Below are 21,788 nucleotides of genomic sequence, written 5' to 3'. Positions count from 1 at the left end.
ATAATATAATAATAAAAATCATTGTCAATGGATTGTAACAAAATTGTCGAAATTAAAAGAATACCATAGCCAATGGCATTATATTTTCTTTTTCACTCAAATCATCTTATCCGACATTGCTTCAAACAGTAACATATCAGAAAAAAACGCTACTGTATGAATTTTCGGTAACGCAACAATGTGATAAAACAAGGAAAGTCATTCAGACAACAGAGTCTTTGTCAATTAATTGAGCAGACAGGAGAATGTATCAAAGTTCTGCTGCTGGAACACTCAATTTCTAGATGTTCTTTTTTTTATCATAACTAAATAATCGTTATTCATCTTTTACCCTAACGGATTCAACATTATCGAAGCCAAAGAATGTTCAGAAAGAACGTTTTACACAGAAAAACCTAGGTTTTCTATACCCAGCAAATCCCTAGTTTGGAAAAAGAGCATCCGCCCCCGACATTTTATTCTACACACGACTTTGCAAAAATAGCACCAAATTTTTCTCGACTCAATCACTGAATCTTTTCGATTTCAGTTGATAATTGTTTTATTTTTATTTTTATATCTCGGCTGACACTCTTTCCCCTCTTCTCTCCTCCTAAAGAGACATTTATAAAATAATTTTATACATCACACGATTCGATTATTACACCCGACTTGGAAATCCGTTGTTGCTTTAAATGCATACATACATACACGTACGAAATCTGTTTAACCGGAGATACACTAGAATCAAGTTGAAGTTTCCATTACCTTAAAGAGTAAATGCAGTTACAGGTGAAAAGTGTCGAAAGATACATTCACTTGATATACATACGTTCTCTCCCTCACTTTCTCTCGCCCAATCTCTCTGGCGTCTACTTTCTTGCTTTAATCTCTACCACTCATTCTATTTTTGTTCTCTTTTTCTTTTTCACTTTCTAGAAAAAGTTTCTACAAGTTTTGTGCTTCCACTTTGTATCGAATAAAAGAAGATAAAGTTTCATTTGGCAATTCGCTGTCGGGTCGCGGCTCGATTCGCGAAGCGTCTCGCTTTCCATGGATTTCCCTGGATTATCAACGGACTTCCTCGAATTTTGAACCGGCCTCGGAGTCTAAAATACGGCAGCATGGGCGGCGTACTCTATACCATAGAAGATAAACTTTAAACTCTGTACAAGTACAATAAGAACCGCGACAATGAGTAATCGCCCTTTGCGTCTTGCTCGCCCAGGGTGCAGCGATTTTTTTTTCATATCACCTGTTGCGCTTTTGATATTTTCTTCCTTGGATAATTCAATAAATCTAGACTAATCGATGTAAACATTAAAAAAAAAAAAGACAATCCGAGGAGTGAAATTGAGATCCTGCTGATTTGCCACTAGGAAAATGTGAATAAAAATTATATTTAAATATAAGTATTCAATTTCAAACCTCGGTTGTTTCTTCTTGCTCTCCAACGATTCTGAATCGCCGTTGGAGAACCGAAATCACTGCCCCTGGGGACAGTTCAACTGATATCGATACGCTTTTTTTATCATTTATACATCACGTAGAATCTATCAAGTGGGTTTTTGTTCGGAGCTTGTTCGGAGTATACGTCTAAAACGAACTCTCTGGTCTTGATCTTCTCAAAGAACCAGTCTTCTTTTTGAGTTGACCCCAAGTTTTAGTACGCATAACTAATGCGGCAAACAGCAGGTTGAGTAATTAATTAATTCTTTTAAATTCCTTGGAATGCTTCCAAACTCTCATATTATTTTGAATTCTTTTAAATTTTAAAAGTGATTTTACGATTTTTTTGCAGAGTGTACAACGAATAGTAAATATTAAAAATTAATATTTACAGGAAAAAGTGTTATATCTATTTAAAAAATATCATTATTTGGCTATGTCATGTAAGTTTCAATATATTATAAGTTTAAATGAACTTTAGTTAATGTATAGAGAAGAATTTGGTCCGGGATATGCAAAGCATATAAATAATAAACCACCAGGACTAAAATACCAATTCTAACCTAACCTCTAGTTAATACTTTTTTTCATATAGTACATATTTCATGTATTAAAATTCCATCCGAATCCCTTAGTTTTCCGTAAATATTTACTTTTATTGCTCATTGATTGTTTTAAATTCCATAAAAAATCGTAAAATCACCTGTATACATAAATTAAAATGAATATTAAAAATTTGACTTCCTGGGGTTAGTTCACAATTGAGATGCATTAAAATGATAGATAGCGTCTCGCAGTTCTGCGGCTGAATTTAATATTCTGAATTCTCTAAATTCCCGAAGTTTTTCTAAATTCTTTTGCATTATTTTGAAGCCTTTAGAATGCATGGAATTCCATACATAGAATTTTAAAAAATTCAATATAAATTCAATGCAATTCAAGTGAATTCTAAATAGTATACTAAAACTTGAGGCAAAATAAAAAATCAGAGTGATTTTTTCAGACCATCAATGGCAGACTGATTATTTCAGACTCACGCAACGAGAAACTTATTATTTTAAAGATTGACGTGTCAAATTATAACCTACGTGATGCAAGAATGATTGCGGAATATAGCTTACGGTAATAAATTACACAGTACTTTAATAATAGTAAAAGGACTACTTAACGGCGAACCATATACACTGAGTACGAGTATTTATAAGTTTGATCTCGTTTTCGTGTGAAACTCATTATTCCCGAAGCGCTAGAATACAAAGAGGAAACCCATATTCTATATCACAGCGCTCGGATGGAAATTAGTTTCCTAACTTACTAAACTCCTAGGGAAGGCGAGGCCTAAGAAGAGAACGGATGACGGTTTGGCATTTTTATATGGCGCTATGGTGTCGCAGATTTTTTAGGATCGATAGCTTCACTGATTTGCAGACTAATCGAACTAAAAAATTTTTGAAGAATCCAAACCTTCGAATCTCCGAATTACCATAGATCGAAATGCTATGGCCTCGTCAACTTTTACATTATGTACAAAATGATAATCTCGACAAGCTTCTATCGAGTCTGCTTAAAAAAATTAAGCACGGGTTTAAACACTGTAGAAGTAGGACAGGAAAGAACTTTAATACTGAGAGTAAAAATCCAATTACAAAAGAAGAACTAAGTGTCTGGCAGTGTACGAAACTTCCAAAATTCAAGGCGAATTTTTTTCAGTACAGTATTATCACATCACGAAACCAGTGAAAAGACTTGAGTAGAAAACGAAAAAGTAACAACGCAACAATATATTGCACCACGCGAATAGAATCACCTTGTACATTAGAACATGGATTCAACGAAAAAAGAGTTTACAACGAAGTAAAAGAGTACAGAACAAAATAAAATAGTACAGAACAAAGTAAAATAGTACAGTGTGGAGTAAATTTTGAGAAATTTAGTCACGAAAATAAATTATCAAGTGTGCTTGACATTTGTCAAAACGTAGTTGTAAAGAGTTTCCCTGAAACTCAAAGCGACGCCATTCCCAGGACAGATACGTATTTGTAATATTACAAATAAAGTGTAACGCACGAGAACTTTTTGACTCGCGTTCCTCAGAGAAAGATGTCGCTGACTGGCTACATTCGAACTGCACGAGTTTACGCTCAAATGAATTAAAGTGCAGTGTCGATGGGTCGTTAGACACGAATAATAATTGAGAACTGAATTATTGAATTTACGACTAGACTCGTACAGTACAAATATAGCCTCGAATCGCTAGCCTACCTCATCAGTCTATGCTATCTTGGTCTTTAGTTAGATTTGGTAGCTGATGGTCCGTGACACGCTCGAGAACAACTCCATGTTAAACGTAATCTCGTTTACATCCAGATTTGGTTTTGCTTTTGAGCGTTCTCTTGTAGCTACGCGTTAGGCTGTGCATCGCCGCACTGCTCATCGCTGCCTTTGTGCATGCCACGGCACTTGTTTCCTAATTTCTTTCTCTGGAAGCAAAAAATAAATATTTGATTCAATACCTAAGCAGTAATCACAGTACCTATTACCATCAAAAAAGGTGAATAGGTGACATTTTTTCTAAAATAGGTGGCAAATAGGTGATAAAAAATGTTGAATAAGACAAACAAAGACGTTGTAATTTGTTGTGAACCGGGAGATGACCGGAAGATTTTTTCTTCGATTAAAACGGCCACCCTGAAAAATGGAGTATTTATACTTCCACTGCGAACTACTTTTCAATTTAAAAAAAAACTATTTTTTTTACAAGTACATTTAATTTTTTCCCTCTTCGTTAAATCCGTTACCAAATGGTTAAATTTTTAAGCAAAAAAGATAAATAGTTTGCATTTTTAATCCATAAAAGTTCAATTTTTAACCAAATAATTAAGTAGATGAATTTCTTTCAAGAAAAACAAATGTTCAATTAAAGCGAATTTTCTATAAAAAAAGTTGAATTTTGTACCAAATAGTTGAATTTTATACCAAATTTTTTAATTTTCAATAAAATAGTCTAAACCTTAACCAAAATAGATAAATCTTCAACTAAGACGTTGGATTTTTAACCAAAAACTCAAAAAGAGATGAAGTTTCTACCAACACATTAATTTTCTACCAAGAAAAATTGTTCAGTCAAGAATGAAAAATAATGTTAACCAAATTGTTGAATTTTCAACAAAAAATATTAATGTTTATCAAAAAATGTTATAGTTGTTATCAGTTGACTTTTTCAACAAAATATTTTAATTTGCAATAGAAAAAAACAACATTTTTTCAACAAAAAGAATTGTTAATTTTATTTTTTAACCAAAAAACGAACTTACAACTAAAATTATGAATCTTTAACGAAAAAAAATGAATTTTGAAAAAATTCGTTCAACTTTCAACCAAGTAGTGGAATTTTTAATAAATAATTTTTTTGGTTCAAAATTCAACTTTTTGGTTACAAATTCTACTATTTAGTTAAAGATTTAATTATTTTGTTAAAAATTAAAGTCTTTTATTAAAAAGTAATCGTTTTTGGTCGGGAATTCATCTTTTTTGGTTGAAAATAAATGATTTTTATTGAAAAAAGTCTATTATTGGATTTTTTTAAAAGAAATAATCCCTTTGTGATAAAAAAACATCCTTTTTGTGAAAATACAACGATTGTTTTGAAAAATGCATCGTTTTTGGTTGAAAATTTATACTTTTATAAAAAATGCAAATTTTTTATATTGAAAATTTATCTTTTTTGATTGAAAATTAATTCCTTTTATTTGAAAAGTCTATTATTGTATTTTTGTTTAAGTAATAATATCTTTTATTCATAAAACATACTTTCTATGAAAATTCAACGATTTTTTTGAAAAATTCATCGTTTTTGGTCAAAAATTTATACTTTTGTAGAAAATTAATATTTTTTGGTTGAAAATTTATCTTTTAGTGGAAAAATCTTTTTTTTTTAGTTGCTACAAATTCACCTTTTATGTTAGAGTTAATAATTTTTATTGAAGCCTAATATTATATTGTTGGTGTTTACTTCAAAACTTCACAAATTTCTTGAAAGTTTAATTATTGTATTGAAAATTCCACTAGTTTCTTAAAAAGTCACCTTTTGTTCCAGAACTAACTTGAATTCAACTATTTTGTTTAAAAGGCATATTTTGTTGTCCAAAATTCATCCTTTTTGGATTGAAATTTCTCTTTTACTTGAAAAAGCGTATTTTGCGTGGAAAATTCGACTATTTTTTGCTTAAAAAAATCACCTTTTGGCTAAAAATTCATCTATTGGTTAGAAATTCTACTATCTGGTTGAAAATTCAAGTATTTTCTTAAAAAGTAATCTTTTTTTTATCAAAATTTAAACTGATTTAATAAACACTTGTATTTTTGGATAGAAAATCCATCTTTTTGGTGTAAAAATTCTCATTTGTTAGAAAAGTCATATTTTTAGTTGAAAATTCGTCATCCTTGCTTCAAAATTAAACTGGCTGGTAAAATATTCATAATTTCAAATTAAAAATTAGAAATTATGCTTGAAAATGCAATTCTTCCTGGTTGAAGTTTAATCTCCTCCGTTTGAAAATTCGATCATTTGGTTCAAGATTCGTCGATTAGAAAAGTGTAATAAAAACTGTATTTGGTGTGCAAGTTGTAATTTTGAATAAAAAGTTACTTTTTCAGTTGAAAAAAGGTGACAAAAGATGAGAAAGCCCAAAATAGGAGAAAAAGGTGACAAATTCCTAAAAAAAAGGTGACAAATATTGAGGAAATTGAAAATAGGTGACAAAAGGTGACAAAATTGAAAATAGATGACAAAAGGTGAATAGGTGACAATCTGTGATGACTTCCCCAGTAAAAGAAAATGTTTAGAAATTATTGCCTTTTTAGAAATATTAAAAATGCTACTTAAACGTTATTTTAAACTTCGTTAATATTTTGCAAATTGTCAGTCCCAACTGATGACTTACAACTTCAAAGTAAAAATTGCAAATCGCTAAAAAATGTTGAGTAATTCATTCGTGAATTTAAGAAGGCTTTTTACAGTTTAAAAATACGCTCTTTAGACATGGCAATTTTAATCCTGAAAACCTGAAATTGAATTAACATCGACATTTTTAACTAATAATTTTTATGATTTGTCAGTTTAATATTACAAAAATGCAAAGAAGAAATTAAAAACTTATAAAATTATTCACAATATTAAAGTCCATTTATTGTAACCTCTCAAATAAGGCTGTGGTTAGTCGTTCAGATTTTTAGGACGAATAGCTAAAATTTTGAAAATCTGATTCGGCTCTGCGTGGTCAAAAAGCAGTAAGCGCCGAACAGTAAATTCTTCATAAGAAAGCTAAACGCGTTCATGATCTGTCTTACAAAACTGTAGCATATTTATAAATTCACTTTTAACATATTATTAGCATGTTTAGTAAAGTTCTCTTTTATGCTAGTATAAATGAAAAACTGGTCAAATTTACATTTAAAAAACATTTTGCTAAGCGCCTTTTTAAATTTCGAACACACGATAGAAATTCGTAAGGGCCCTTACTTTGTTTTGCAAGACTTATGCTAAGTAGGCATTATGTTAAGAATATGCTTGCAAACTAAAATAACCGCCATAAAATATAATTTGTTCACCTAGGCGAGTAATCACATGCTATATACATTTTTTTATTAATTATACAATGATTTAAGTAACTGCAATTAATTATATTTCCGTAATTACAAAACTCCTGTTAAAAACACAGTTTTATAGAGAAGTGAAGCCAACAAATTTGATACGTTGCAGAATTATAGCCTGGAATCTTAGCTTCAAAATGAAACCAAAAACAAGAAGAAACTTACATTCTTTATAATATTTCAAAAACTATATAAATCTGCGAAGCTTCAGAGTTTTTCTTTATTGTCCTAAAAACTGTGGCGATTTCATAAGCTTTTCAACTATTTTTGCAAAATTTTGTAACTATCTGCATACGTAAAAAAATCCTACTTATTGAAAGAGGTTTTGATGTTTTAAAAATATATATTTACCCAGGTCCAGGGTAGTAGTACGGGGGAGGCCGTTCGTATTCATTGCTGAGTGGAGGAGCTGCAGCTGGAGGCTGGTATCTGGGAGGACCACCATTAGGAAAATCCCAGTTTCTATAAAAAAGATACCAATTATTATCCCAACTCAGTCGCATTGTTCCGTTGAACTGAAAGAAAGACGTTTCCTGTAAAAACACGAAATGGACTCAGATAAAGACAAGAATACATCTTCACTCATTAAATCTTTATCTCTTCCTGTCAAATATTTTTACAGGTAGTCCTTGATGCACTTGCCACATGGACGAAACAAACTGTGAAATAATCCTGCATCTCCATTGCAAGTATTACGGCAACATAAAATAGCTCAGGTAGCACTCTGATATGTTTAAAAAATTATGGCTGTTAAAAATAATCATTGTAGATTGCAATTAAAAAATCATTGTACTCAATGGTCAATCTGTGACAACAAAAAAACGAAAGTGTAAAAAACCAAGAATGTACAATGTAAGTTTATCTGAATAAATAACTGTGAAAATATAATTTGATGGTTTGAGAAAACTATAATATACGTAGAGTGTTTTATTGAATTGTGGATTAAGTAAAACCCTGTAAGAAGCATACAATCGAATCATTCCTTTATTCATCGCATAAGGATATAAAAGTGTGGTGTCACTTCGCTGAGCATAAGTAAGCATAATATATTACAAGAGGACGAAAAATATACAAAGGATTGTAAGTAGCCTTACAACTTACGTGCAGAAGTGTATTGAGACGCGAGAAGTTGCCCCCCGCAAGGTTCCCACTCACCTGGAAATAACCGGGAGAAAAATGTGACCAGAGGAATCGCATGGATTGACAGCATCAACAAGACAAGGACAACATTGAGGTTTAGACTTTAGAGAATGCTTTGCGCGAGTAACATAACGTAGGTATGCGATGAGTGGGAACCTCGAACAAAAAATAAACAAAACCTTTGGCGACAATCCGGCTGAGCAGCGCCCAATCAAAAAACCATATTGACAAACGGAGCATAAAACGCAGCACAAAAGCGGATAAAACTTTTAACTGGTTTCAGACTTACTGCGAATCTAGTGTGATACTAAATACTTTATTTTCATTTTCGCTTATAGAAGACGCGATAGATTCGTGGCGTTGCCACGGAAGAGCAAAACTGCAAACCAAATCAAACGTAAGTGACAAAACAAGAATTCTCTTCACTTTAATTATTAAAACTTTTTGCACATTTACAACTGTTACAAAACCTTACAAATATCCGAGGAATTGATTCTTATTTTGTTATTCTTCAAGTGCGTTTCTGCTCTAATTCCGCAGTGACTGTATAGGTCTATATTGTATAGGGCTTTATTATTTTCAGGTTCAATTCATAATTCTAATCTAGAAACACTATTTACAAACAGAAAACAAATTCAAGGACGTACACAAGGAAAAAAGTGAACATTTTGGTTTGAATTTAAATGCAGCATACATTTAAATGAGAATTGTCGACGTTGATTTCTGAAGTGTTTTATTAATTTTGCATAAAGAAACATAACGAAACAATGTCTATTTTTCAATTCGACCTTCTATCTTCTTTTTAACGATACGAAAATATTGGAATTGCGTTTAAATTTAAGAACCTTTCAATGCCACTTTTGCTAAAATCTATTTTGAAAATACTATTAGCAACAGCGTCTCCATGTGTAAGAATTCCAAATCTTTGGCATTTTTCTCAAACAACCAATCTCATCGAATCTCACGATGCTCTAGCATCCGTACTAAAATCCTCGCAAAAAGAGGACATTTATACGGTAAATTTCTATTTATATTAACGAGGAGAACTATCGAATCAAATCAAATCAAACACTTGCAGAGAAATAAATTAAGACACACATTAAACAAGATAAAATATAAATACTGGTTAAACAAGATAAAATATAAATACTGGATACCCATTCCACAAAGGACAACACGAGGCGTCAGTTCGCGCCCCAAACATAAAATCTACAAAAAACAAAGCAAATTCCTTTCTTCCCAATATTCCACTCCCTTCAGCTATATAATTTCCCTTCTGATTTTAACTTTTCTGATGGACAAACTGCCAGGGTGCATCTTTGAAGATGATCGAATTTGAAGCTTCCGATTTATCTAATTCAAAATAGTGGATTCTTGGAATTACTTAAAACAGGTAATTCTTATTGATTTAAAGGTTTCGCTCCATGTCAAGTTTGATATAATTTGGATCCTTGTCAGTGAAACGTCACCGTCCGTTTCCATTTAAGTCCTGTGCTGTGGAAGAATCGAGTTCGTAACGCGTATTTTCTTTTTTTCTATCTCCAGCCCGGATCATCGAATCCAGTAAATATAGGATGCTGAGTTAAAATGTAAAGTAGATCCAATACGCTTTAACAATTTTTTCGTATTTCTTTAACCTTTCGCCTCTTCAGGAAAATCAAGAGTGTGTGTAATTATCTTATCTCGGCAGCATGAAAAACTCAACTCGCATTGAAAGCGAAAAAACTTACTTGTATAGGTTTAGAGATTTCTTGTAAAACGAGGAACTTAGGGAAGATTATAATTAATAAAACTGATACCAGAATAATGATTGCTAATATGATCAACAAATGCATTTTTTTACTAAAAAAATCTCATTTTTTCGTTATATTATTTATTTAAAGAAAGTAAGAACCTTTTTGAAAAAATGGAGTTCAACAATTCTCTTTGTATCAGGCTTTTCTTTAAAAAAATATAAATCGGTTAAGAATTGTAGGCTAAATTATAATTGGAACCAAATTGTTCACTTCCTTCCTACTGTGGGACGCGCGCCATCCCATTTTTGTTTGTTAAATTTACTAGAGGATTTGCTTGAATTTCTACTACAAAAAAGAACATGTTTAAAAGTCAACGTTTTCAAAAAATGGCCGTTGGGACGTAAAGCAGTTTTACCAGATTCATGTATTATTCTTTCAATTCGGACGATTTTTAGAGCACAAAATAAATGCAAGCTCTTATAAATACAAACATGATTTTCGCACTCCTGTAAATTTATCGTTACTTTTTAAAACGTTCATCTCTTGATTATAATACTCGCGTCATTTCTAATAAAATGTGGAAATATTTAAATTAACTTACTTGGGAGCAACATCTGCATATCTCGAATCATTATGAGATGAGCCCTGATGAGCATCTGTTATTCTTTCTCTTTCACTATAACTGCCTGCTGGACCTTCATAAGTCTCAGGAAAAGTAGCAGGAGCAGGATGATGCCTACTGTGAGCTACATATTTCTTATCATGAACACTGAAAACAAACAGTGAATTAATGCACTCAGTGAAATGTTTACAATTTTTTATGTGCAATATTATACAAGTGTGTTGCAAGGTTGTCTGAAAAATGTACAAAGATTTTATATATTTAAAGCAATCAGAAATTAGAAATTTATTAGAAGTTTTGGACTCGAAAATCCGTTAAATTTAATTTTAATTTTGTTGGAAAAGCGAAACATTCTTCAGAGGAAATTAAAATAAAAAGTGACTGATTTTTTCTGACGATCCTGCAATAGAGTGTTTCGTGTTGATTTTATCGAGCTTGTAGTTGAGTATTTTGTGTATGGGATTATCCATAAACTACGTTATCAATTTTTGTCAATTTTACCCCCCCCCCTTCTTTGACAACCGTTGCAAATTAAGCCTTTAGATAAAATGCGATTTTACGTTTATACTGACTTTTGTGTGTGTTTAGAGCGAGTCTAGTTGCCAATATGCCTGTATTGTCTACGTTGCCGCGTGGTGAATTATTAACTTCAGTAATAAATAAACAATTAAAATGAACAACCATGATTTTTGAACCAAAACTGTAATAGTTTAACTTTTAATTTGGTTAAATAATAATAATTTTAAACTATAAAAAAACGAATTTTCTACACGGAGAGAAATTTCAAGAGATTAAATTCACGGAAGCGCGTGATTTTAGAGCTACAATTTTTACGTGACTTAAAGTCTTGGACTCTGTGATTTGATATTAACTAAATATTTCAATTTTAATAAAAAGTTGAATTTTTACTTAAAAAAGGAACCATTTTCGATAGATAAAGGCTCTTCCAACACAGCTGTTAAGCAGATTTCTTTGGAATTGTCACTTTCTACTTTTATGTATTTCTGTTATTCCAAATTCTTTAGGTTTCATATTTTCTTCTCTTAAGAAATTTATCTATGTATTTATGATTTAGTCTCCTTCTAATCTTTTACTTTGGCGCCGAGCACGTTAATCTAGGTACTTAAGGAAATGGTGGACCTCGGTAGAGCCTAAGGTCCTAGATTAAGTCCTAAATATTATTACTCTATCGGCCTCTCGCAGTCTCATCTGGTATCTTCCGGCCCTTTTTCTCAATTTTTCCCCACCGTCCTTTCCTTCCAACATTTAGAGAAGAATCTGTTGCTACCACCCTCTCAATTTCCACCAATAATCTTCAAATACGCTCTAACTTATTTACCAAAATTTCCCACTTTTCCTTTCCTTCGATCCTCGATATTCCAGTCAACCAATTCAATCATTCTTGTACCTTCGTATAGTTAAGAACTTATCTTGTTACTCTCGCGCAACTACACTTATTACAGTAGAATTTTCGGTTCGATTATTGTCCAATACCTTTTCTTAATAAACGATTTTTTATATAGTAAACATTTACTTGTTAACAAAAATCACCTCAAACGAACCAAAGTAATTTTTCAAGAACAAAGAATAAAAAAATTTTCAACAAAACAGTTCAACTTTTATCCAAAGAGATGAATTTTAACTAAAATTTTGAATCTTCAACCAAAAAATTAATTTTAAAGAAAGTAGTTCCCCTTAAAACGTAGTTGTTAAATTATTAAACAAAAGGATTAATTTTCCACCGAAAAAAAGAATGTTTAACCAAATTCAAGAATTTCCAACCAGAAAGTTCAATTTTTAACTAAAAAAGATAAATATCTGAACAAAAAAATTAATTTGCCGCCAAAAAAGAATTTTCTATTAAACTCAAGATATTTCAACAAAAAATTTGAATTTTGAAGAAAGAATTTAAAAAAATTTTTAAGAAGTAGTTAACATTTAAAACCTACTTTTTAAATATTTAACCAAAAATATATAAAATAATACAATGATATAATATAAATATAAATATTCAATTTTCAACTAAAAGAGAATAATTTTCTATAAAACTAAAGATATTTCAAACAAAAATTTTAATTTTGAAGAAAGCATTTTTTTTAATTTTTAAGAAATAGTTCAAATTTAAAACCTACTTTTTAAATATTTAACCAAAAATATATAAAAGCAATAAAATATAATAATATAATATATAAGTAATATAATATAAATATAAATATTCAATTTTCAACTAAAAAAGAATAATTTTCTATAAAACTCAAGATATTTAAACAAAAAATTTGAATTTTGAAGAAAGAATTGGAAAACTTTAATTAAGAAATACTTCAAATTTTAAACCTACTTTTTAAATATTTAACCATAAATATAAATTTTTTTAAAAAGTATACATTTTTAAACAAAAAGATTAATTTTCAAACGAATTTTTAGCAAAATTCAATAATTCACAACCAAAAACTTGGATTTCCAACTAAAAAAGAGGCATTTTTAAGCAAAAGGATTAATTTACTATAAAAAAGACGAACTTTCAATAAAATTCAATAATTCTCAAACAAAAAGTTAAATTAATTAAAAAAAAATTTGTAAACAAAAAGATTAATTCACTACCAAAAAAGACGAACTTTTGAGAAAATTCAAGAATTCTAAACCAAAAAGTTAAATTTTCAAATAAAAAAGAGGAATTTTGAAGCAAAAAGTTTAATTTAGTACCGAAAAAAAGATTTTACATATTTAAACATTTTTTACATAAAAGAACGTAAAAATATTTACATATTTTATATATTAGAGATATTCTACCCTACCCCTTGTCAAGCGTAGATTTTGCAACTCACCCCCTCCCCTCAGTGGTAACGTAGTTTAAGGACGATCCCTATCTAACAACACTTATTCCACTTAGTAGCTTTAAAGAAACAAGAGATAATTTGTACATAAATATAAGCGGTAATTGCAAATTAAACGTTAAAGCATTTTGGTACAGGTGATTATGTGTCCTTATTTTATAGTCATTACATTAATTTCTGACATATTAAGTTAAAATTTAATTAATATTCCGGGGTAACTAGCAATTGGAACTTTAATTTAAATTTGAGCATAAAAGTGATTACACGATTGTGCTGTGGAATGTAAAACCAAAAATAAATATTACAAAAAAAAAACATTTATCAAAGAACAGTGTTTCAAATGGAATTTTCATGATTTACATTGAAAAAGAAACACGCTTCCTATCAAAACCTTTTTTTCTAAAAAAAAAAAAAACAATATTTTATTAACGAAAAGAGAAATTTCGGCTTCCAATCGTGTACAAAACTAAGAATTTTGGCCGACGTTTCATGAATTCAAATAAATGTATAAAGCGAAACATATGATACAGAATAAGCCAAGAATAAGAATAATAGACATAAAAACTGAAAAACGAATTCTAACAAAACTTCTAGGTTTTTCTTTTAAACAGCAAATATTTCACGTATAAATTAAGTACAATTAAAGATGGCATCTTGCATTTCTGCGTTTGCTACTATTAACTAATTGTGTGCACAAAATGTAAACCAGAAATTAAGTTTGAAGGCGTTCGATACCCCGAAATCTTAGAAAATAAGTTCTTCGTTATGTTTTTTAGCCTGCAATTCGACAAAAGTTTAATGTATATTGTTACCTAAATACCTTGCATGCACAAAATAATTAAAATATATTTAACTACATCTGTGAAAATAAAACAATAGCTTTTTAGCAAAAAAAAAGCAAAAATCGTGGCCTAATACAAAAAGAAATTTAAACGAAAGAGTGTAACAGATGACAGAATCAGATATGCTTTTATTTAAACTTTAACATGCTAGCGGTCTGTTGTTTTTCACAAAATATACTTACTGAGCAAGGGGTATGTTATCCCTGTCGGCATATGCGTCATACAAATATTCACTGGAACGGAGCGTGTTAGCAGTTAGATTCCAACAACCATTCCACACATTAATTAGCTACTAAATATAACTTAAATTTTACAAAGGCACTCTGAAGAAATGAAACGCTTTGTTGGCCCAGCAGAGCCTTCAATAAATTGTCTAAGACTTTATAGTGAAATAGTAGAGAGAAGATTCAAGGTGGGGCTTCTGTATTCAAGTTAAATTTAAATCCTCAAAACAATTTTGTCGATAATTTGATATGCCTGCAATTCTAAATTTATTTCATCTTTAAAAAATGTTTTCTAAAAGTAATGTCAACTCTGATATTTAGGGTATACGGGAAGTTGGGAACAAATGAATTTAAAAATAATAGAGCACGTTGACAATGGGAAAATAAAGGACAAAGAAAAACAAAAGAAAAGGTACATGCCACGACCTAAAAAAACATTAAGAAAGAAGCACAAGTATACACCACATGCTATGTTCTGAGACAAAAAGAGTGATAAGGAAGTTTATAGATTGAAATCACTTCAAACGTATATTGAAATATACGAGATGGTCAGTAAAAATGAGAACGAACTGAAAAAAAAATAGTTTAAAGACAATTTTGTTATAGATTTAATTACGAGAGATGATTACAGACAACAAATGGGTGTGAAAATGAATTTATGATTTTTAAAATAAGATGATGCGTACGAATAATATCATCTACTATGCACCACAGAAGGTACGGAGAAAACCATAAGATAAAATAAACTCTCTTTTAAAAATATCTAATTTAAAAATAATGTTCTTAGCAACTATACGGAAAATAATCAAGAATTCAAAAATACTCACGCTTCAACTAGTGGTCCCGGGTATGGATCAGACTTTTGGTAGAGTGCACTCAGTTTCACACAGAGTATTATCGTGGGAATAAATAGAACTAAACACCAGCCTACACTCATCCAGAAACCATTCTGTAATCATAAAAATTAGATTAAGAAACATTTGCAAAAAAACATTTCGAGAATCGACAGAATTGCAAAAAAGAAAATCAGAGATCTTTTCTTTTTACTTATCTTTGCCTGATAAAATATTCAAGCTGGTCTACTAAGTCGGATACAATTAAATGTAACGGATTGTGAGTTCAAACAATTGCATAATAATCTTTATTTTTAACTATTCTAAACTTCAAGTCCCTATCTATGATACAACTGCCAAATTTCAAATCCCTTACGTTAATTTTTAATCAAATTTGTGTGTATTTTTTTAAAAGAATTTTGTAAAAATATTTGTATTATGTCGGTGTTACCAAGTTACTAATCTATAAATTACAAAGAAACATAATCATAATTTTGTATTGTTTTTTCCAGAAAATTACAAATTTCTACAAAGATTTATGAACAATTATATGAAGTTCTACGAAAATATATACCTGGAAAAACTAAATGTATTTTTTCATATTTCTACACATAATTATGAATAGCTAAACTTTTCTACAAAAAACATAGGACATTGCACAACCTAATGATAAACGTTTAGTTTTTCATAATTTGTAATCGAATTTTTGCGAAAACAATGAACTGCTACAAAATTATCCGAAAATTGGAATTTGATAAAGCTATATTTGCAGTTTTTCTTATAAAATTACAAATTTCTACATGCCATTAACAATAAATAATACTTTTTTTTTACGGAAAACAACGTGTGACTTCAAAATGAAATTTAAGTTTTTCATAATTTTTAATTGGTTTTTGTTAAAAATGATAAATTTCGATGTACAAAGTTTAATCCTATAAGAGGATGATCTTCGTTCACCCCGAACTGACACAGTATCAATATTGTCAAAATTGATAGACGATGCAAGTTTAAAAAAAGATCATTTCAAGGTTTAAAAAACTTTTAATGTATTCTGGGCATTAAATAGATCGTCGAAATTCTTTATACGAAAAATTATTTTATAAGCGTTATCTATGAAAAACTATTGAGAGTCAAAAATGAATTAAAAATTCAGATATTTCAGTAGAAATTCTTAGAAATGTTCATAGAAATTAACGAAGTACTAAAATAATTATTAGTACTTTGAAATAGGTGGAAATAAAAAAATAATTAATTTTTTCAAAATTCCATGACTTATCCAGGTCTCTTAGGTTCCGCGCAATTACGTGGTAAACATAAACTAGTTCAGTTCTAGCCTCGTTACACTACCAAAGATAATTTCAAATTAAAATCCTGATCATTTATTCTGCAAAATTGTTAAGGTACATCGACTATTACTGGGACAACGTAAAACGTATGCCCAATACTGAGACAATAATAAATATCGTGAACTATCTTTTATATTCCGACATAAATTATAAAAGTAAAAATGTTCTATTATTTTTGCAGTTCTTTTAAATTTGTTACCACTATTTATTTTTGTCCTGACAAGTTACACATTTAGTAAAAAATAATCAAAAATTTTCATCAAAATGTGTGAATGAACTGCTACAAAATTTGCCATTTTTTTCATTTCAAAACTTTCCGCATAACTTTTACATCATTGTATTACTGAAGTTTCCTATAGTAAAAGAAAAAGTAATGTTTTTGCATATTTAATACGTTTAAGAATAAAATTCATAACTTTATTAGCGATTTTATTCGATAACTTATGAATATTTTAATGTCCCGCATGTGGACAAATTATTGGCGAAGTTGCCTAAACCGGGACAAGCTGTCGCTGACTGTCTCAGTTTCGGACACTTGAACGTGAGTTGCGAAATTGCGTTTCCATACTGAGACGGTCACTTTCGCCGTGTTTTTCATTAAATGTCGCAGTATTATTTTAGTGAAATATTAAAAAATATTGTTTATAAGACATAATCTTGCCGTTCAATTTATTATTTATTCTAAAACCGTTGTTCAAAGTACTTTATTGAAACCTCCAATTCTAACCTCAAAGTTTGCCAACTGCGTAGGTAAGTAATGTAATATAGTATCGAATAAATTTAATTTTTCGAAAAAAATAGTAAGTATGCATTAAAATTCAATATTATACATTTATATGAAATATTAATAAGATTAATATTATCGATTAACTTCTTAAGATAAATTAATTAAATTAACTTTTCTGTTGAAAAATTATATTTTCAAATTATAATATAACTGTTTTGAAGAAAACTCATCTTTTTTACTTGAAAATTCAACAGTTTGGTTAAAAAAAAATTTTTATTTCTTGACTGAAAAATGTGTTTTGATTAACATTTGAACTATTTTCTTGAAAATTCGTCTTTTTGGTTCGAAAACGTATCTTTTTAATAATAAATTTCATATTTCTTGAGCAAAAATGCAAATGTGGTTGAAAATTAATCTGTTTATGTTGAGGCTTCAGCAGTTTTATTTGAAATTCGTTTTTTTTTTTTTAATTAATTCGTCTGCTTTCAATATGTAATTAAAAATTTTTTTGATTAAAACATCAACTATTATATTTTTTTAACAAAATTTAACTTTTTTGGTTAACCTGATACTTCAATTTTCTAAGAAATTCTTGAATTTTTAAATAAGAAAGACTAATTTTCTACCAAAAAAGATTAATTCTTATCAAAAAATATAATAATTGATATTTCACACGAAAAACGTTTCAATTATAAACTAAACATGACATGTTTTTTTTAAATAAATAAGATTTTTGATTAAAAAAAGAAAAATATTTTAACCAAATTTATGAATTTTCTACCTAAATAATATCGTTTTTAACAAAACAGTTGCATGACAAATTTTCGAGCCAAAAGGACGAACTTTCAACACAAAAAAGTTGAAATATTAATCAAAACAGATTCTTCAATCAATAACATTTTCAACCAAATAATAAAATTTGTAACCAAAAAATAATTTAAATTGTTTTAATACATTTTTCTATTTATGTTACTCACTTAATTAACTAAAGACTTAAATTAAGATGAAATCTAATTCAAAATTTACTGCCAAACAGTTTAATTTGAAAGTAAATCAATAATATTAGTATATAAGATTAAATTTTAATGCATACTTACTAATTTTATTTAAAAATGAAATGTATGAGTTATTATTAAATTACTTACCTAAGCAGTTGGCAAAATTTGATTTTAGAATTAGAGGTTTCAATAAACTACTTTAAATAACTTTTTTATAATAAATGATTAAACGGTAATCTCAGTCCATTTTTGCTTTTTAATGTATTCTGTAATAAATTATAAATAAATTGTGCCATTTTATTTTGATACACCCCATTGGATTTTCCTTGCCCCAGTATGGACTTCTTTGATGTCCAACTTGAGGATATGTTCCAAAATTTGTGTCCCACTAATGGGCGATCTGACTAGCTTTAAAAATATCCATTTATATTAATTTACAATAAAATTAATAATGTATTTTCTGTTCTAATCGATCAAATAATGTCCTAGCCACTTATGATAACGGTTTTTGTACAAAAAATCCAATTCTCCATTTTAAAATTGTGTTGATGTGGGTTAGCTTTTCCTAACTGTCCCAGTAATGGTCAGTTTACCTTATTCAAACGTTCCAAGTTTAGAGTATATAAAATTTAATAAAATCCACAGTAATAAATCATGTGTAATTGAAAATTCAGGAAAACGCTAAGAAATTACTTTGCTTTAAAGTAATAGAAACGTTATCGAATTATTTTAGATAAAAAACGCCACAAATACGACATTAATTAAAAAAGTACTTACAAAAGGATCAAGAATTTTGTTGCAGCCAGAGACAAGTGTAGCATTATAAGCATTCGAGACTGGCCCACATTTTCCAACATTGTTTAAAGCACTGTCAATAACATGTTCCAAAAAGTCGTCCACCTGAGACAAGAATGCCTCGCCAAATCTGCTTGCGAGCTGCAATTTACAAAAAAATATCTAGAGTTAAAAAAATTAAAATCCTCAAATCTCCAACTGCTTTCAATTTCAAAGAAAAGTTTTGAAACATTAAAGCAATTTTAGTTGAGAAAAACATTTAAATAAAGAGACTTTACCAATTGCACATATTCTGGTCCATCTTTGTTCAGAAATTCTTGTGCCTGCGTGACTTCGTTCACTAAAGCATGAATGGCTTCTGCCATCGAGCTGTGATTGAATCTGATATGTTCTTGGAGCGTCAAAGCATTTTCGCTCAGCTGCTCGCCCAGTGAAGCCATCGGCATCACAAGATCTTTGTGATAATGATCTAAATCGTGTGCATTTTTCTCTAAACTATCCTTAGTATCTTCATACCCTCGAGGAAGTTTGGCAGAAACTTCGCGCAACTTCGAAGCAAGATGATGGAGATTAATGTTGGTAATGTTTTCCCTGAGAACTTCAGCATACTGGTAGAATTTAATGTCACTAAGTCCACTCTGAGCCAAATCGTTCAACTTCCCACGTGCTCTTTCGCTAAAGATCACTATTCCAGGAGAGAAAATAATCTTTTGGCGCAACTGCTGAATGGTTTTATTGATGTCATAACGTTCGACGTAATCTCGTAAAGAATTCACGTTAATTAGATTCTCGAACATCAGAACCTTGTAGAGTGTTCTATTTGCATGACAAGCCCTGGAAAATTTTATAATTAAATCATCAAGTTAAGATGCTAATGGGAAAGAATTCTGTTTCAGACGTTGCAGAATAATTTTTCAAGAAAAACAAATTTTTGCATGAAGGGTGCATAACTTTCGCCATCGGTGTAGATTGAGACTAGTTATTTTATATCCGCATTCCAAATTAATTCAACTAAATTCAAGTCAATTAAAAAAAAACTGAATTCATATGCGATTCTAAAGGATTCAACCCAATTCGAAGATTGCAAACATTACAGCGTTTCAAGTTGACATTTTTCAATTTAAAACTCTTTGCAATTTCCAAGTTTCAAATGTTAGTACGAGGGGTGTTCAAAATGTAAGTTTCCCTAGTCTGCCGTTTTGCCCCAGCGCCATCTAGCGAGCTGAGACCGAACATAGTTTTAGTTTAGGATATACCGATAAGAGCGGAACCGGTCATAGCTGCCGAAAATTTTTTTCATTAGTATCGGCTCGTAAACCATGGAGCTGCCTGTGAAAAACGTGTCCACTTGTGAGTTGCGTGCAGTTATTCACTTTTTAACTGCAAAAGGGCTTAACGGGCTAGTACAGAAATAATTTTTTAAAAAATCCAAAAATTTTTTTTCTCATTTTTGGCCACTATATACATCTAAAAATAGGATAGAAACCAACATTTTTCTCAAAGCGTGCTGAAAGTGTCTGAAAATCGAAATACGCCGCGAGGGCCCCCGAAGCGCTCGTAACGCACGGTGTGCATGAACCAACTTTTAATGTAAGGTCGGGCTCCGTGAACTCGATCTGGCGCCGCTAGATCGAAATCAAGGAAATCAGATCAATTTTCATATATTTCGTCCGCCATATTGAATCCACCATTTTGAATTTTTGAATTCTGAGGTTCGATTCATTTTCAGCAACCCTGAAAACCCCCGAGTAGCAAACATGTAGCATATCGGATCAATTTTCATATATTTCGTCCGCCACATTGCATCTGCCATTTTGAATTTTGCAATTTTGATGTCGGGTTCATTTCAGCGTTCCCGAAAACCCAAGATTACCGAGTTTCACTGTTCTAGTCCCTATAAACTGTCCATAAATACATTTATTCTGTGTATAATATATGATACGCTGTGCTTCAAAGGGTTAAATTTTGAACGCGTTTTTCTCGAAACAGTGTTTTTTAAGTTGGCGGCCACGATTCCGGCCGATCTACTGGGCCGATTTGTCTCAAACTTGAAGGAAATTTTGATAAGGTGTAACGCTATCGTATGACCCTCGATCATAATCTTTCAATAACATTTAACAACTTTTTAAAATAATTTAAGTTGCAAAAAACGATCAAAAACTTCTACCATTAATTCATTTTTAAATATTTTTTAATAATTGAGGTTCATCCGATACCCACGCATGTGCATTTTAAGAATCTTTTTGGATTTTGTGTTTTGGATAAGCCAAAGTGGAGTTATCGTGGCCGCCGAATGAAAATCGATTTTTTTTTCGGACTAGCGTATCTCCGCGGGAAGTAATGCAAAAAGATTAAAAAATTTTTTTTTACATTTAAAAATATGTACTATAATATGCTGAGAAACCCACTTTTATGTAATAAAGTCTAGTACCAAAAAATAATTGTTGAAAAAGGGTTTTTATTTGTGTACTAGCCCCTTAATGGCAACGAAAGTCACACAGAATTAGTGCATATTTATGGTGACAAATGCATGAATGTGCAAATGGTGCGTCAGTGGAGTACATATTTTCGCGAGGGACCCGGAGAAGTTCATGATGAACAGCGTGCAGGC

General features: G+C 30.3%; 1 protein-coding gene across 3 annotated transcripts in view; it reads right to left on the bottom strand.

Moving 5' to 3' along the window:
• Positions 1 to 181: 181 nt before the first annotated feature.
• The window catches only part of LOC117170540 (prominin-like protein), a 122,596-nt gene continuing 100,989 nt past the window's right edge, over positions 182 to 21,788 (bottom strand). Inside the window, exons 8-14 of one of the 3 annotated variants that reach the window (XM_033357344.1) lie at positions 19,456 to 20,011; positions 19,160 to 19,318; positions 15,306 to 15,427; positions 14,437 to 14,487; positions 10,558 to 10,725; positions 7,432 to 7,542; positions 182 to 3,908 (exon numbers count right to left, since the gene is read on the bottom strand). In XM_033357344.1, coding sequence (XP_033213235.1) covers positions 3,896 to 3,908; positions 7,432 to 7,542; positions 10,558 to 10,725; positions 14,437 to 14,487; positions 15,306 to 15,427; positions 19,160 to 19,318; positions 19,456 to 20,011 — 1,180 coding nt within the window. In that variant the 3' untranslated portion in view covers positions 182 to 3,895. Of the gene's footprint in view, positions 3,909 to 7,431; positions 7,543 to 10,553; positions 10,726 to 14,436; positions 14,488 to 15,305; positions 15,428 to 19,159; positions 19,319 to 19,455; positions 20,012 to 21,788 lie in introns of those variants that run through there. The other 2 variants (XM_033357345.1, XM_033357347.1) reach the window with 2 other exon arrangements.

Source organism: Belonocnema kinseyi, chromosome 4 (assembly GCF_010883055.1).
Source record: "Belonocnema kinseyi isolate 2016_QV_RU_SX_M_011 chromosome 4, B_treatae_v1, whole genome shotgun sequence".
NCBI lineage: Eukaryota > Metazoa > Arthropoda > Insecta > Hymenoptera > Cynipidae > Belonocnema > Belonocnema kinseyi.
The sequence above is the reverse complement of the archived record's forward strand: the minus strand, read 5'-3'. Positions and strand labels throughout refer to the sequence as shown.